The sequence below is a fragment of the Lissotriton helveticus genome, chromosome 11 (genome assembly GCF_964261635.1).
Source record: "Lissotriton helveticus chromosome 11, aLisHel1.1, whole genome shotgun sequence".
In the NCBI taxonomy this organism is placed as follows: Eukaryota; Metazoa; Chordata; class Amphibia; order Caudata; family Salamandridae; genus Lissotriton; species Lissotriton helveticus.
The window spans coordinates 911,468,406-911,483,959 of NC_136072.1; the positions used below are offsets into that span (position 1 = coordinate 911,468,406).

Here is a 15,554-nt window from a genome sequence, read left to right on the forward strand (position 1 = left end):
TTGATTATCTTATAAACTGTTGAGAATCAGGAAATATCAAAATCATACTTGATAGTTTGCCTACCTTTGATTCTTTCACTGATAGATAAAATGGCTGGTTTCATAAACATTTTCCCAATATGTACCATCATATTGATCCCTGAGACAGCGAATGGGTGAAACCCTTTGATACATCAGCCCCTTTTTCTAGTGAGTTAGTATTTATAGTAGGTGAATTGCCAAACACCCCAAGCTTTAAACATTCAATGCAAGGTGCAGTGACAGGTATATGTGGAAAAAGTACTGTAACCAAGTATCTGGGATAATGGTGAAAACATGGCACCAGACTTTTGAAAAGCTGATGCAATATGTTCTTACCAAATTCAACAAAGATTGGAGTGATATTGTATGTATTTGATGTAATTCAGCTATGTATATTAAAAAAGTTGTTTGATGACCTGTCAAAATAAATACCTACGCAGAAGTGCTCCCATTTAAGAGATCCTTGCCACTTGCTATATGGTATGCTGAACGCATATTTACAATCTTCAGAGTTTTCGAAGAATGCTATTGACTTTGTAGTCCATTCTGGTGCACTGTTTCGTTATGTGTGGGAACTAAAACGCAAATATTTATCATTTTGTGTTTTGTGTGGTATCAAACAAAGAGTCATCTCAACTGTGTCATTTAGCCAGTGGTTCTCAGTCCTAGAGACTATGAATACTGTTTTATCCATGTGGTGATCCTCACATTTCATGCCAAAGGCATGAAATGTGAGGATTTTCGGTCACATATTGATAGTCATGTGAAAAAAAGTACACTCTACTGCATCCTTTAATTTTTACAGGAAAACATGACTGCTGTAGTGGACATAATACAAAAACTAGAGTCTAAAAAACGCCCTTGTCTACCAATTGTTCAGCGTAATTGGTGTAGATGTGAAACATCTCCTTGAGAGTAGGCTGCCTGACACTTTTAGTGACTTTGGCACTGCAACATGTTCCATGTTAGAATGCTTGCCACTTGGTAAGCAAAGAAATGTTGAGGAGCAATTCAGGAAATTTTATTTTGCATTTGAAATGTCTTGCAATGATGCATAGAAATGTCCTTTCACCAACCATGGCGTTTGAAGTCAATGAAGCTTCACTGTGGTACTCTGTACAAGTTCTTAATTGATTCCGTAAAGGGGAATTTTCTCCGTACTTTGAAAAGTACTGCTTCATTTTTGACCCCTTCAATAACTCTGAGGGCATATGCACCCAGTTCAATGCATATGTTGCAGAACCTGTCCTAGAGAATCACAATTGTCAGGTGTGCCAGTATTGGCATGGAAAGCTATGTAGTTTGTTGGAGTTAGCAAATTGTGTACTGCCTGTTTTAGTGTTTCCCGTCTCAAGTGTCAATATTGAGAGGGCCTTTTCACAGATAAATGGTTACATGGGAATGAAAGTGCAATAACGCATGACCAAAGACTCACTGAAGAAGTATTGTATGGAGTAGCACATTAAGTTTGATTTGTGCAAATGTATGTGGACAACATATACATTGTATGTTTACTGTCTATACACCATGGAGAGTGCAGAAAGCAAGCTATATTAAACGCAAAACATTTCATAAACGCCGGGAAACACTGTATCTGTTGTTTTTAATGGTGAAGAAATGTGTAACCACTGATAACCACTGTTATAACTTTTATAAAATATTGAAATCACTGAAAAAACCCCACCAGAATTTACCAAAATAGAAACTGAAAACAGGAAAGCCTAGTTATATCCCATGACACATGGCTCACACAGGATGACACCTGTGAATGGAAGAGCTATACCCCATGATAGACAGCTCACACAGGGTGACAGCTGTGAAGGAAGAGCTACACCTCATGATAGACGGTTCACACAGGGTGACACCTGTGACAGAAGAGCTACACCTCATGATAGACAGCTCTCACAGGCTGAGTACAGCTGAGCAATAGGCAATGTTACAAAGTCATCAATTGGCACACTTGACAGCAGAGTTGTACTCTGTGATACATAAATCTCATTGGTACACACCTTGGAGCCATACCCCATCTTACACAGATTTCACTGACGGGTAGTGGAAAATGTCAGCATGAGTGGTGAAATACGCAGGAGATTCAGACCTTTGGCTGACACTAAAACACAGTCTGTGCCCTTCCCTCCTTATTATTCCTGGCACACCCCTAGGGGCAGGGAGGGAGTTGTGGTCTATAAGCTGCAGTGCCAACCTACAATCCTAGGAAACCTGTTTCTGCACAGCGCCTTCCTGGTAGGACAAAGTGGAAGTGCTTAGAAGCATGCCCACTATGACCATTAAGCACTACGTGTATCAAGGGGCCATTCCATTCAGTCAGGAATCTCCAGGATCTAATTTGCAGTTTTGAACTACATGCATCTCATTACTTACTCAACAGTGCCAGCGCGGGCTCCTAAAGATCCCTGTGGTCCTACCAGTGTGGGCACGCGTTGCAGGGACAAACTGGTTCACCGCGGTCCTGCATCCCTGATGAGCTCCATGATGAAAACCTTCTCTGTGTAGCTGTTCATCCCCACAGACACTATGGACGCTTGATGAGCGTCAAGTTGAGCTTCTCGCAGTAGGCTCATTCCATATGACCATAGGCCCACTGGGGCTTCTCCCGTAGTCTTGAAGAGCATCCATCCTCTGGCTTGCAAATCCAGATGCTTTAGTCCCAACAAGGATCCACCTCTCCTTTCTTGTGTCACTAAGTCCCACGCCATTGGTTGAAACCTCAATAGCTGATGCAGGACACAGCACGTATACATCATTAACACCTGTGGGCTATTTGAGTAACTCTGCCACGCGCCTGCCTCTTGCACCCCCTTAAATGGAAATATTCACTTTTTATATATCGCCTAATGTGTGTTTTGATTGATAGGCATGGAAACTAGGATCAGAGGGAGAAAGTAATGTTTTCAATATCATCAAATCTTGATCAAGCAGGGAAACCTGGATTAGAGCTCAGGTCTTCTGGTTCCTCAATAGGCACATTACCCCTAGTGTACGCCTCCTTGTAAAATGTTGCCGAAATGGTTGAAATGTATTGTGGTGTCAAAAAACTGGCAAGACTACATCATGTCTTGCAGAAAAGTAAAGCTGTCTCTACCACACAACTGCAGAATGTCTATGAAATGACAAGCCATGAGGACAATTTTCTTCGACCGCTCTAGCCCACCTGGGGCACGAGCAGTTGAGATGAGGTGTCCACTTCACTACCCAATGTGGAAACGTGGAATTTGTGTAGAAAAAGAAAAAAATGCTCCTTGCCTCTAGAATTAACGTCCCTCTCTTGGTCGGGTCAGTGAAAATGGAACTGAAATCCTACATAAATCTGTAAATGATTGTGTGATATGTGTGGCAACTGTTACGCTGGTAACAGTTCTGCACAGTAATGCTGCATACTTTATATTCGGAAAAATCAAAGTTTGCAAATTTTTTCCTGCATAAATATTATACTTCTTGGATTTCTTCATAGTTTATTTACACAACACAGTTACGGAATAATTCCCCCCACACCGCCTACAGCAAATTTAGCAGCACGTTCACTTATAATTCTGCAACAATTACTTGCAAGCAATATATTTGCCATTGTCTAAATTGAGTACACAACTTTGGGAAGTCAGCAGTATTATGAAATGATGAATTACATCAGAAGAATATAAGTTCTGCCCATCTTTAGTGATCGAGATACACACTATGAAAGTGATGGGAGGCAGAAGAATTATGGCGATTGGAGGTGGTATTTGCGTACATGTGCCCTCCTCGAAAATGTGGCCCAATAAAACAAGAGACAACACAAACATCTCTGTGTTTACTGTCCACAGGTGGAGTTTCCTTTGGATGCCCTTCAGAAGTCCCCAGCTATCAAAGGCTGGTTCCGGCTCCTTCCCTTTGGAAACGTAGAGGAGGATGATGGGTAAGTGACACGACCTGAAAGACTGGTCCACTAAAATGTCATCAAAGAGGAGGCAGAAACGTGCCCAACCACAGCGAATCGTTTTTATGGTTGAAAATTTCCTCATGAGATCCCCTAATTTATTGGACTAGCTGCCAAAGGTGGTAGTCTCACCCGGTGGGTTGTCCCAGATGCCATTCTCAGTCTCTCTCTGCATTCCTTCCACATGTCCTAAAGCTCTGGGCTACCTGGCGCCCGCAGCATCACTTAACCTGCATGGCTATGAAGAAAGGCCGGCGTTTGGTTGTCTTTATTTGCGTGTGGTTTGTGTGTCCATGTGTAACTATCCATACATGCATGTGTACTTACATGTGCATATGTGCATATTTGCTGAGATGTTATTTGTCTTTGTGTTTTTTTTTTATTGTCCTCATAACATCTCCAATTAAGGAAACAAACACAATTCCAAATTCTAAGGCCTAAATGCTCCAAAAATTGTATTAACTTCTTCAAGCACATTTACTGGGCTCCCTCGGTTCTATCTTACTCCATAGCCCAACTACTCAAAGAAAATGTCATCATTGGACGGATAAAATTTGATCAAAGCCTAGACACATCCCAAAAGTCCCTGACATCCTTTCTCTTACTGTGCCACCTATGCATCTTCTCAAAGAGGGCACTGAGTTTTATACAAGCATGCCAAGAAGGCGGGGAGGCTTGAACCCATAGCTTGCAAATTTCTCCTCTCGCAATCAAGATTAAACAGAATGTAAAATTCTTTGCTTTGTGTTTAAACAAGGTCCCCCCACATCTTGTTGCCTTATCCCAAACATAATTAGGATAGTGCTTACCTCCATGGTGACACCCAGTGAGAGGGATATAGTCTTATCCCCAGCAAGCCAAATTTTTTCTGACTTTGGACAGGTAGCGAACATATGCATGTCGTCAGACACGTTACTTCCACACCGTTTACAGATGGGTTCACCATTTCCCCTTATTATCGCCAGCCTTTTCGAAGTCCAGTAGACTCTATAGAGAGTTAAGAAATGGTTCTTCCTTAATGCAGCAGGTGTAACTATCAAATAAAGTATAGATAAAGATACTTTCCATAATTCTTCCAAATCGATGCCTGGCAAGTAACCATCCCATTCAGAAAATGGAGCTCTTATCTTGTCATTAGCAGCAGTGAGTAAATAGTGGTACCACAGCGCTGGCTAGGTTCCATTCATGTCCAATCTTGGCTCTTCAGCCACAAATTTGCTTGATAGATTTTAAACCTAGAGATTCTCCCTTCAGTCCAATTACTGCAGTATTCCCAAGTTAAGTACTGTCCCTCATCTAACAGTTGCCCCCATCTATTTACCCCACACTGTTTAAGGGGGTCTGAAAGAGTATCAAACAAGCATTCTGGGGTTTGTTTGTTTGTTTTTGAGCTTGTAAAGCGCACTGCTACCCGTCCATAGGTCTCCTGGCTCTGTATAACTCTGGGTAACCCGTCCTGGCTTTCCCTGTGGGATGGTCCCTTGCTGGGAGTCCCCAAGGTGGAGCCAGGCATCCCCGGAATTGGTGGGGCCGGTGTGGAGATTAGGCAAGCTAATGCCCAGAGTTGCCGAGTGGAAACCCTGATTAGAGTAAGCACCGAAGAGAGAATTATCGAGTCCGCTGACCAAGGTCCACGACCCTGCCACGTCAGGAATTGAACCCTGGTCCCGGGCTGACTTCTGCTCTCGGGCCTGCCGCCTCTAACCAGTGAGCCACACTACTCCACTGGGGTGCCTGGGGAGTCCCAGATGGGAGACATCTAACTGTACTATGCACTACCCAAAAGTGATCTGACTTCGAACCAAGTTTTTGCTGCTGTTTGGAGACATTTTAATCTGACTTTCTTAAAATATTTAGGCACCCCAAATTTGTAGGTAAAGCCCTCCTCAGCCAAACCAGAGAGCTTTGCTCTATATATGGCACCAATTAAGGTCTTGTCTGGAGTCTGGACAAGATAATAGCATTCTATTATTCTTGAGCTGAAAAGCCCAACAATAAAGTTGGAAATCTGGAAGCCCCAACCCCCCTGCTCCAGCTTTCCCCCTCAATTTCTTCAAAGAAACGTGTGTTTGTGTTTGTGTGTACCCGTCTTCCTGTGTGTCTGTATTTTTTGCATAGCTGTATATTTGTTTGCGTGTGTGTGTAAATGTTATGTTTCTCCATCTTTATATGGATTCCTTGAAGCAATGTTTGCATTATAGCACTCCCTGAGTCTGACAGATATGATTTATTTATGTGTGTATGGGAGTGTATTTGTTTGCATGTATCTGTCTGCATCTGTCTCAGCTTCTGACGCGCCTTGCCTATCTACCTTTTTAAGTCTCACCTACCAGACAACGCAAGCTGTCTGGTTATAAAAGAACTATTGTGGGCTTACCCAAAAATTATAGGGGCTTTCAGCCCACACATTGCTTGCTGTTGGTTGACTTCATTGGCGCTCTCATTTGCTTGCTTCTTATTCAGTGACTTTCCTTGTCCTAGCTTGTCAACCTTGTGTTTGCCCCTCCAGTGCATCATGGCCTCTTTACAATCTTTCAGATTGACCGGCTTCTATCCTCCCACTGCTCACTTTTAAGGAACTACTTTTTTCTTTTTGCATAAGAACGCCATGAGAATACGTGTGTTATCCAGCCCTCCCATAGTGTTACTCCCCCCTGCTAATTGCCCCATATACTCAGCGTTTCTGCCTCCCTCATTTTGCAAGCCCTCCCATGCCTCGCCGATGCCAATCTCACTTCCTCCCCTGTGCTCCATGTTTTTTTCTTGGTAGTGTGCTTCTCTCCCGGCTCGTGTGTTGCTCTCCCTCATCTACTGTGTCCCCCTCTCCTACCAGGGGCTCGAGCAGATCTGAACTTCAGGGCCGGGATATGGGGCGGTCTAACAAATTAATCCAAGGAGGTGTGGCTAACACTTCAAAGAAGGGGCGGAGCAATCCTTAGAGCCAATGCATGAAAATAGAGTCCTTAATTGTGTATTTTAAATATATTGGTCAAACCTGATACGATTATAACAAACATATTTTGGTGAATTTTGACAATGTTTGCAGGCTACCAACAGAGATAATTAAAAAGGGCAATGAGCAATTTGACAATTAAAAAGCAGCCTCTACAGTTTTCAATGCAAATGCACTTTAGAACCTGTTTTACATCGTTAGCTCAATGAAACAACAGTTTTTTACATTTCTCTGAAAATTCCTTCTATGAAATGACAGTGAGCTGGTTAAATATTTTTAATTCTACCTTCACAAAGACACTTCTTTAACTCTTGATCAATGATGTGTTTTGCAGTTTACTCATCGGAACATTGTGACATGTGCTTGATTGATTTTACACACGTGTATTTGTCTCAGAATATTGAGATGACTGTGTTAACATACCTGATTTTGAGATGTGTGACTGACAAGTCTTGGGTTTGATTCCTAATTCATCTTCCATCCCTTCTGAAATTGAAAATACGAGTGCCAATCGGTTGGCAATATTATCGCTTATTACTTTGGCAGGAATCTGTTCTGTTCTAATAAAAAATAAAATAGCAGTTGTTAGCACCACATATTGAGCAGTTCTCATATGAGATGACTGAGCTGCATCCATGCAGGAAGCCACCAAGCTGAAAGAACTGCCAAAAAGTTATTTGCCAGGAAATAACTTTGCAACAAATTATTTTCTTGCGTGCCAAGAATACAAGTATTCCTTCAACCTCCAGAACACATAGATTGTGTCGCTGATGTGCTGTGCCCCACAAAAAGATCACCCCAGCAGTAACAGAAATAGTACCTCTTAACAGCATGCGTTGTACAGTAGTGCGCACAATAGTGTTTTCCTTGTTTAGTGCTTTTGCATGTCTAACCTATGATAACCTGTACCTGAGTTATGCTGCTGTTGACAGACCCAGGCTTTATTGATAGCAGAATAAGGTTTCACAAGCATGTTGCTGCTAAATTTCCCCAGTTTGAAGAGACAGGACACAGCGATGCAATGTCTAAACAATGGGAGCGTGGGTGTACTGTCTCTGCAGAGACACAACCCTCAGGAAAACACGCAATGATTATGTTAAAGGAAATTCTGCAAATGTCTTGTAATGCACTCTGAGAAACTGATCATAGAGGTGCTTGCTTTAGGTGGCAGAGGTATGCCTCTGGTTAGACATAAAATATATGGTCACGTTTCACATAACTAATCTATCTCTCAGTCTAACCAGAGGTCAGTCATCTGACAGCTATGCTATCCCTCAAGTGACAGCACTTCTTCACCTTAGGACAAGAGCCACCATCCATGATTTCTGCTTGATGTCTTCTAAAAGTGACACCTGCCCTGTGTTTATTGCCTGAGGGCACTCCCTAAATATAGGTTGAGTTGATACAAACACCGTAAGGCATCTTGGCACAGAACTGACTAACCTTCCGATAAGATAATCATTAAATGGATGAATTTTAAGAGCCTTCCTAAACACAGAATACCCCTCTATTTTGAGCAGGGCAAGAAGGAGTGCATTCCAAATGGAAGAAGCAACAATAAAAACATGTACCTAAACCTCTACTATCCACACCCCCTCAAGCCCTACCCTCCCATTGAGCCTTTCTAAATTGAGGGTCTGATAGCAGGAGGGAAGAGCCAAAATTAATGGAATTCTTAAACTTGGAAGCAAACATATAGCAGCACGCAGCTTATATCATAATAGGGTTTGTATGCAAAATACCTTACAATGGATTTTTTCTGCAAACTGGCAACTAGTGCAGCTTACGACAACCTCAGATAACCTATAAAACTTCCTGAACTTAATGACAAGTCATGCTGCTATATTCTGGACACCTTAAACCTTGGAAATTTCAACACCCCGAGGTACCTTGCTCAAAAACTTGAGTTATCTGGTGGCTGTAGATATTCTAGAAGATCAAGCACCTTACTGCTGAAACCACAGAAATGCTATAAAATGAAAACTTAGAATTGAAGCTTCTTGGGTATTGCCCTGAGAATCTGGAACTCCCTTCCCCCTGAAATCAGACTGATCCCCTCAACCTTATTATTTAAAAAGTCAAACTGCTACTAATGAACACATTTTTGTAGTTAAGGCTCATGTTCTCTATTAGCTGGCCACACTAGGCCACCTTTGCTATACTTGTATAAAGTATTGGACTTTCTGGGATCATGTATATTTATATTTAGTGGGTGGACTAGGCTCTATTTTGGATTTACCCTTCCTGTTTCGCTCTAGCTTTTGTTATTTGTTTTACTGTTTTTTCCTTCCTGACCGCTTGTAAAGCACTCTGACACCCTCTTGGGTCATGTTTGTGCTATATAAAACTTTCTAAATAAATAAAAATAAAATCTAATAACTGGTGGTCTTCAAGATATTTAGAAAGCCAATGAGCAAGAACTTCTCAGCAAATTTAGTGACCGCTGGCGAAAGAAAGATGTACTATAGTTCGCTCAACCCGATGATCCTAGTTTGTTTTCTTCAAAAGGAGTTTGGACCCCGTTCTTACATCCACTAGTCACAATGCCAGATGAAAACAGGTGTTAAGGATGAAGGTTAAAGTAGGTGTAACTACCCAGATAAAGATTTTATAAGAGTCTGGACATACATCATCTACGCTATTAGAGGTTATAAAGGGACAGCAGTTCGACAGTTCAAACAACATCGAATATGGAGCTAAGAAAGTGCACAGAAATGATATGAACTACCTTGGGTGGTGCAAACTCTGGGATTCCAGCAGTTACGAGGTCTGAGGGTGCATCTAATTAAAAACAGTCTCTGTGGGAGGAAAAAGCAAAATGAATTTCAGAGTACAATAGTACTTAGAACCCCCACAATACGCTTTGCTTAAAACAACAATTATCTGGGATCAGGAAAGCAGGCAGACTTTGGAGGACTTAGCATTAGTTAGAATCTTTGCGTAAATGATATGGAGGGGGGCACTTGCATGTGTTTGGGTTGCAGGACAGGTTTCTACTTCTGTATGGTGTCAGAAATGTATTTGATGTACTGACCACAAGCTTCTAGTGTACCTGCTTGAAGAAAATGGTGTGGCGAGTGCAGCTCTGGCACTTGTTAGGATATTGTCTTTATATGCATGAAATTAACTATTAAGTCAATTTTGTTTCAGGAAAAAAACAATGTGAGGGGAGATTTCTTATCAAGATATCAGTTGTAGTGTACCAATGGGCCATCGAATGGTGGAGACTGAATGCGTAGTTGGCTTGGTGAATGATAAGGTTGGGTCTGCAGATGGCATCACCCGTGATTAATGGTTGAAAGGGGTGTAACGGACAACCCCTCCACCCTGGGGTGAGGGGGCCCCCCAGTCATCCAGACATGAAGAGGGGTCTCCCTTGTCAGCTCGAGGGCATGAGTATTGCGAGGTGCCCCCTCACCATTCCTTGCAGGGGGGGCCCTAAGGTAACCTTCGTCACTGATGGTTGACTGATACACGTGCAGCAGTGTGCTTGAGGAGGTGAAGGACTTATTATACTGGGGTGGTACACAATATGCTATTTACAGGAAAATTTACAATCATATGCCAAAGTCCAAGATGAGCTCAGCATTGAGGGTGAGTTTGTACTTAAGTCAGTGTGTCGCTCCACCTATGGAACTCCACAATAGATTAATTTCAGTTGAACACTAGCGGTGGGCAATAAATTATTCTCCACCGGCAGAGTTCACGGAGCTTTGCCCACTCCGCGTTACGCTTGTAACGTGGAGTTCTAGCAAAACTCCACCAACTGCCACATGGTGGAAGTTTTTCTTGCGCTCAGCTTGCCAACATATGATTGGTGAGCGAGAATTTGCATCACCTAGCTCGATTTTCGTGTGCTAGAACAGCACCAGGTGAGATTTTCTCAACGTAGGCGGTTGTGGCAGGTCGAATCTGTTTGTGGTGAGAAAGCTGCAGCTCAAGTAGAAAATCGACTCAAGAAGCAGCACCCCTTGGGGCTCTGCGTGGTGCCATTTGCATCGATTTTGCAGTGCGGAACAAGCTCCCAGTGCTAAAAATCAGCGTGAGCAGTGCAACGTGCCGAATTTCGCCCGCTCATGGAACTCCACAGAATCTTGCAAAGTTTTTTTTATCTCTGCAAAATTCTGCATTCAAGCTCTGCAACTTTTTGCCCACCCCTATTAAACATGAATTTGTACCATGGAATGACAGCCACAAAGGAAACACTTAAAAAAGGTTATTGGTGGCCAGCATTAGATGCCTCATTTGAATGTTTCATGGAACCCTGCATTATGTGTGCCAATGCAGGCGTTCTATGCAAGCATTATTTTCTGTTGAATTTCCAAATGGTGGATGGCAGAACCTTGCAATAGACTTCGTAGGCCCACTGGAAAACCTGCCTTTGGGCAACTGATTCCTGATTTTTCTTCTAGATTTTCATTGAAAATGTTTATACTACGCCTTTCTTAGGGAATCAGACACAGATGATGTCATCTATTTTCTCTGAAGAAAGCAGTTGCCATTGAAGGATATCCACGCATGTTCTGACAACAGGGTGCAGTTTGTCTCTAGTGAAGCGTGGAAGCATCTCTTGGTTACTTGAATTGAACATTACACTGTTGCACTGGTATTGAACATTACTCTGTTGCACCAAAGTAATGGGATGGTAGAAAGAATGGATAAGATGTTGAAGTACAACATACAACTGGCCAGTTCCTCTAAGTGAGAGCTAGAAATGATACTTAGGGATAGGATGTGGTACTGCAATGTCACACAACATTCTACTGCGAGGGTGAACGCCTTTAAACCTTTGCTACTCAAAAAAACAGTCTCAAAGCCAGTTCTCTTCTATGTTGCTAGAATGGTAAAGGCTGACTTGTCTTCCGTAAGGAAACACACAGAGCATTTGCAGAAAAAGAGTGAAAAGAGATACAACTGTGAAAAGCACGTGAAAGGAATTGAGTTGACGTTGGCTTACCTTGTGAGAATTTAACACCCTCAGCAGAGTGTGCCTGGACGTTCCCCTATGAAGGGGAATATTTCCTCAAAGGTTAATGATAGTGTTGAGTATATGGAACATGCAACTATCAGGTAGTTGTCATTTGCACTTAGAAAATATCCCAGGATTATTTGGAGACCTAATTTTCTAGCGGACTTTGTGTTATTTTGAAGTTTTAATTCTTTCTCAAGTTTCTGCTGTATTTGCCATTTTAGTTTTTGTTTTTAGTTCTTTTTGGTTTACAATTGTAGTTTAGCTGTTTTTGTTATATTGAAGGTTGCTGTTAGGTCTATCATCACTCGTTCCGCGTCATACGCTTCTGCATGATGTTTCTGATGCCTCCTGTTAAGTGTGTGGAATTCTGTTCCTCTGACCTGACAGAGACATGATTGGATGTTAGGGAAGCCATTGTACACTCGATCCTGGCACGGCTGGCGTTGTTTATGCCGATCTGTACTACAAGCAATATGTCTTCTTTTTACACTTCACAGGACCTATGTTCTTGTCATTGTAACACAGACAACGGGAGGGTGGGGGTGGTAAGAAAGATGCAACATGGACACTGGGGGGGGGGTTAGGGATGGAGGATAGAAGCAACAAAACAGGAAGATGAACATTTTAGATAAAAAGCAACACGAAAAATAGTACCTCAATCATAGCAACAGCGGAAGAACCGTAAGAGCCTAAATTAATATCTTCCTATAAAACGCAAGCAGTATTTTTGTTTCCACTGTGCCTGCAGTGCCCGAGAATGAAAAGCACCACTTTACAAAATTGTGGCTCTTCTCTCCCCCTTTTGGACGCAAGGCAATTGGTGTGTGCTATCTGGGTACACAGTCTTGTTATCTAATGGAAAGGGTAGAGAAGGAATAGTAAGCCACTTTATTTTTGACGTTTTCAAAATATACAGGGCCATGGTATTTATGTTGTAAATTACTTGTATATATAAAAAACGATTATCTCTGAGGGCTTTGCTAAAGAAAAAGCTGGGTTCTTGGTCTATGCAGTTACAATGCGGTAGGAAAGCAAGATTTTCGGAATGGAGAGCTATTTTAGGTACTCTGGCGCTGTCTAATCACTGACCAATTGTAATGGTAGGCAGTGTAACTGCAATGGGCATTTTGCAATAGAAACCTGAGCAGCCGGAAATCCAAGTGGATGCGCCATCTATTTCGTAAAAAGCATGCTTAGCGATCAAATTGCGCGAAGTAGCAATTAGGGTGGCAGCAAAGTAAAGGTAATGTTGAGAGCAGTCACTAAGCTCTTTCGCTTTAATTTTTATGGCAGCCATGTACGTAATGTTGTGAGCAGTCATTAGGCAGGCTCATACTGTTTCATTTTTATGACAACCATGTTCAAATCATAGCCCTGAGTCGAAAAGCCAAAGTATTTTAATACTGAAAAGACGCATGCTCCTTCAGGGCTCTCCCTATTCCAAGTTGGCAGCTACATTTGTTTCTTGTTGAGACTTCCAAACTCATGTACTAAGCTATTTTGCGGCTGGTAAGGCTCTGATTCTTAAAAACTGAGCCTTTCTGACCCCAAAATGGCATTTTTTGAGTCACCAAACCCAAATAGCGATTTAGTGAGATGTTATTGAATCTTAAATCTATTGAATAGATGTTGAATGGGTATTTGGAAGGGGCGTGCTAAGGGCGTCCATTCTCGGTACTGATTGCTTTAGGAATGTAGCAATGCCGGGCAACTGAAATTCAGTTGCAAAACAATAATATTTTACCACCTCCTCAAAGGGAAAGGGGTCCTAAGGGTCACCTTCCCCTTTTGCGAATGTTCACAAAAACATTTTTTAATTTTAATTTGTGTAATTTTTCATTATTTTCTCAAATGCATCTCGTTTTCCTTTAAGGAAAATGGGCTGCAGTTTTTTTTAAAAAAGGTTGCTTTATTAAGTAGCAATCACAGATACGGTAGTCTGTTGACCTCAGCATTCCATCAGGCCTGCGAGTGTAGCCAATCTTAGTAGGTCACAATTTGCGGCCTACCTCAAGCATATTAATGCGGTAGGTCGAATTGCGATCCACTGCAATTTTGTATTTTGAGAGCCGACTTATTAGTACATAAGTCGATTAATAAACTACCAATGAATTCAGTTCAATTTGGTGTGCTTTTACCGAACCCATTTTTTGCACTTTCCTGATAACAAATCTCAAATGGTGAATTTTTACATGACACAATTTGTGACAGGAATCTTTGTACATGAGGACCTAAGACTCACAAGCTCTTGGCAGTGAGCCAGCTGCTAACACTAACCCTATCAATAAAAGAAGAAGCAACATGAAAAATAGTACCTCAATCACAGCGCCAGCAGCGGAAAGACCTTAATCAAGATGAAGCTATCTGCACTTGGTCCTCACTCCAGAGGAAAGAAAAGGAAGTGAAGCCAGCAGGTACTGCCCATGTAGGAGGCAGAAAGTAAGCCAACAAATGACAAGCAATAGTCTACAAGCCCCTTGTTGTATACCTTTTCGGTGGCAAATGAACGCACATGCAGCACATGCTCTGTCAAAGATAATGCCTAAAAATAAAAACACAGAAGAAGGATCTTGAATTTGTTACTCTTTAAACTGATGCACCCTGCAACATTCTGCTTGAAATGGGAAGAAACTGCATTCATCGACTATATGAAAGATGCATTTTTCAACTAATCCGCAGATTAACGTGTATATGTCTATAGCTATGTATATTGTGTGTGAAAATCTTGATTTTTGTGTTTTAAGGAAAAAGCCTCCCAGAAAGCTTTCCTGTGAGAGATATATTTTTTTTAACTGTAATGATTCAAAAGCTAGGCGTTTGACCAGAAAAAGTAAAATAATTTAACACCCGCCACAGTGAATAAGTTTAAAATCAATGCACAAAAATCACACCAAACGTGTATAAGTATTTCTATCATGAGTAGTGTTCGCTTAGAAATACAGCTATATGTAGAAGCTTGTGTTCTACAAAGGTAGCGATGCTTGACCCCATGTTTGAGCCCGCAACGGGTAAGGAGCAGTGCGAAACAAAATGCTCTTCGAGATCCTACGGAGACTTGATTCCGTGGGAAAAAAACAGTTGATGGGATGGCTCTTGATTCACAACAGAATATAACCAGTGGCAGCTGGCATGTCCAGAGGGTGGTAGGGCTGTGGGACATTAAAAAAAAGTAAATTAAAACAAATTACCTGCAAGCGCAACGCAACGTTCTCTTCCTCCTCAATGGCCTCAGGCAGGCAGGCTCCAAACTCCTTTCACCAATCCTAGCGCTCACCAGCATGAGAGCAGTGCTAGGATTGGTGAGAGTGACCTCACTCCGTGCCCCACAGTGCTCTGGAGGCTAAAGACAGCTGGGTTAGAGAGGTTTCAAGTAAGCATGTGTCGCTGGCCAACTTAAGATTGCCGGCCAAAAAGACATGAGCACTTTAAATTGAAAATGCCCTGCTCTCTCTGCTGCTCTCATTCAGCAGCAGCCCCGCCCCTGTCTTGACGCTCAGTTCGGGACTGGGTGAATACAAATAAAATGGTAATGATTTATCTTCATTGCCATTTTATTTTTCTCTCTGGGGGCAATTTAGTGGGGTGATTCTCCTTCCTTCAAACGGAGGAGCTGCCCCTGAATATAAGCCTTGAAGTGGCCACAGATATGACTACAGGAAGGATTACCAGATTAA

The 15,554-nt window shown here is 42.0% G+C and overlaps 1 protein-coding gene across 1 annotated transcript in view; it reads left to right on the top strand.

The window, feature by feature from the left end:
- Window positions 1–15,554, top strand: part of RASAL1 (RAS protein activator like 1) — a 780,163-nt gene that overhangs the window by 456,584 nt on the left and 308,025 nt on the right. The window contains exon 8 of the mRNA XM_078667168.1: window positions 3,843–3,934. Coding sequence (XP_078523294.1) covers window positions 3,843–3,934 — 92 coding nt within the window. The remainder of the gene's footprint in view (window positions 1–3,842; window positions 3,935–15,554) is intronic.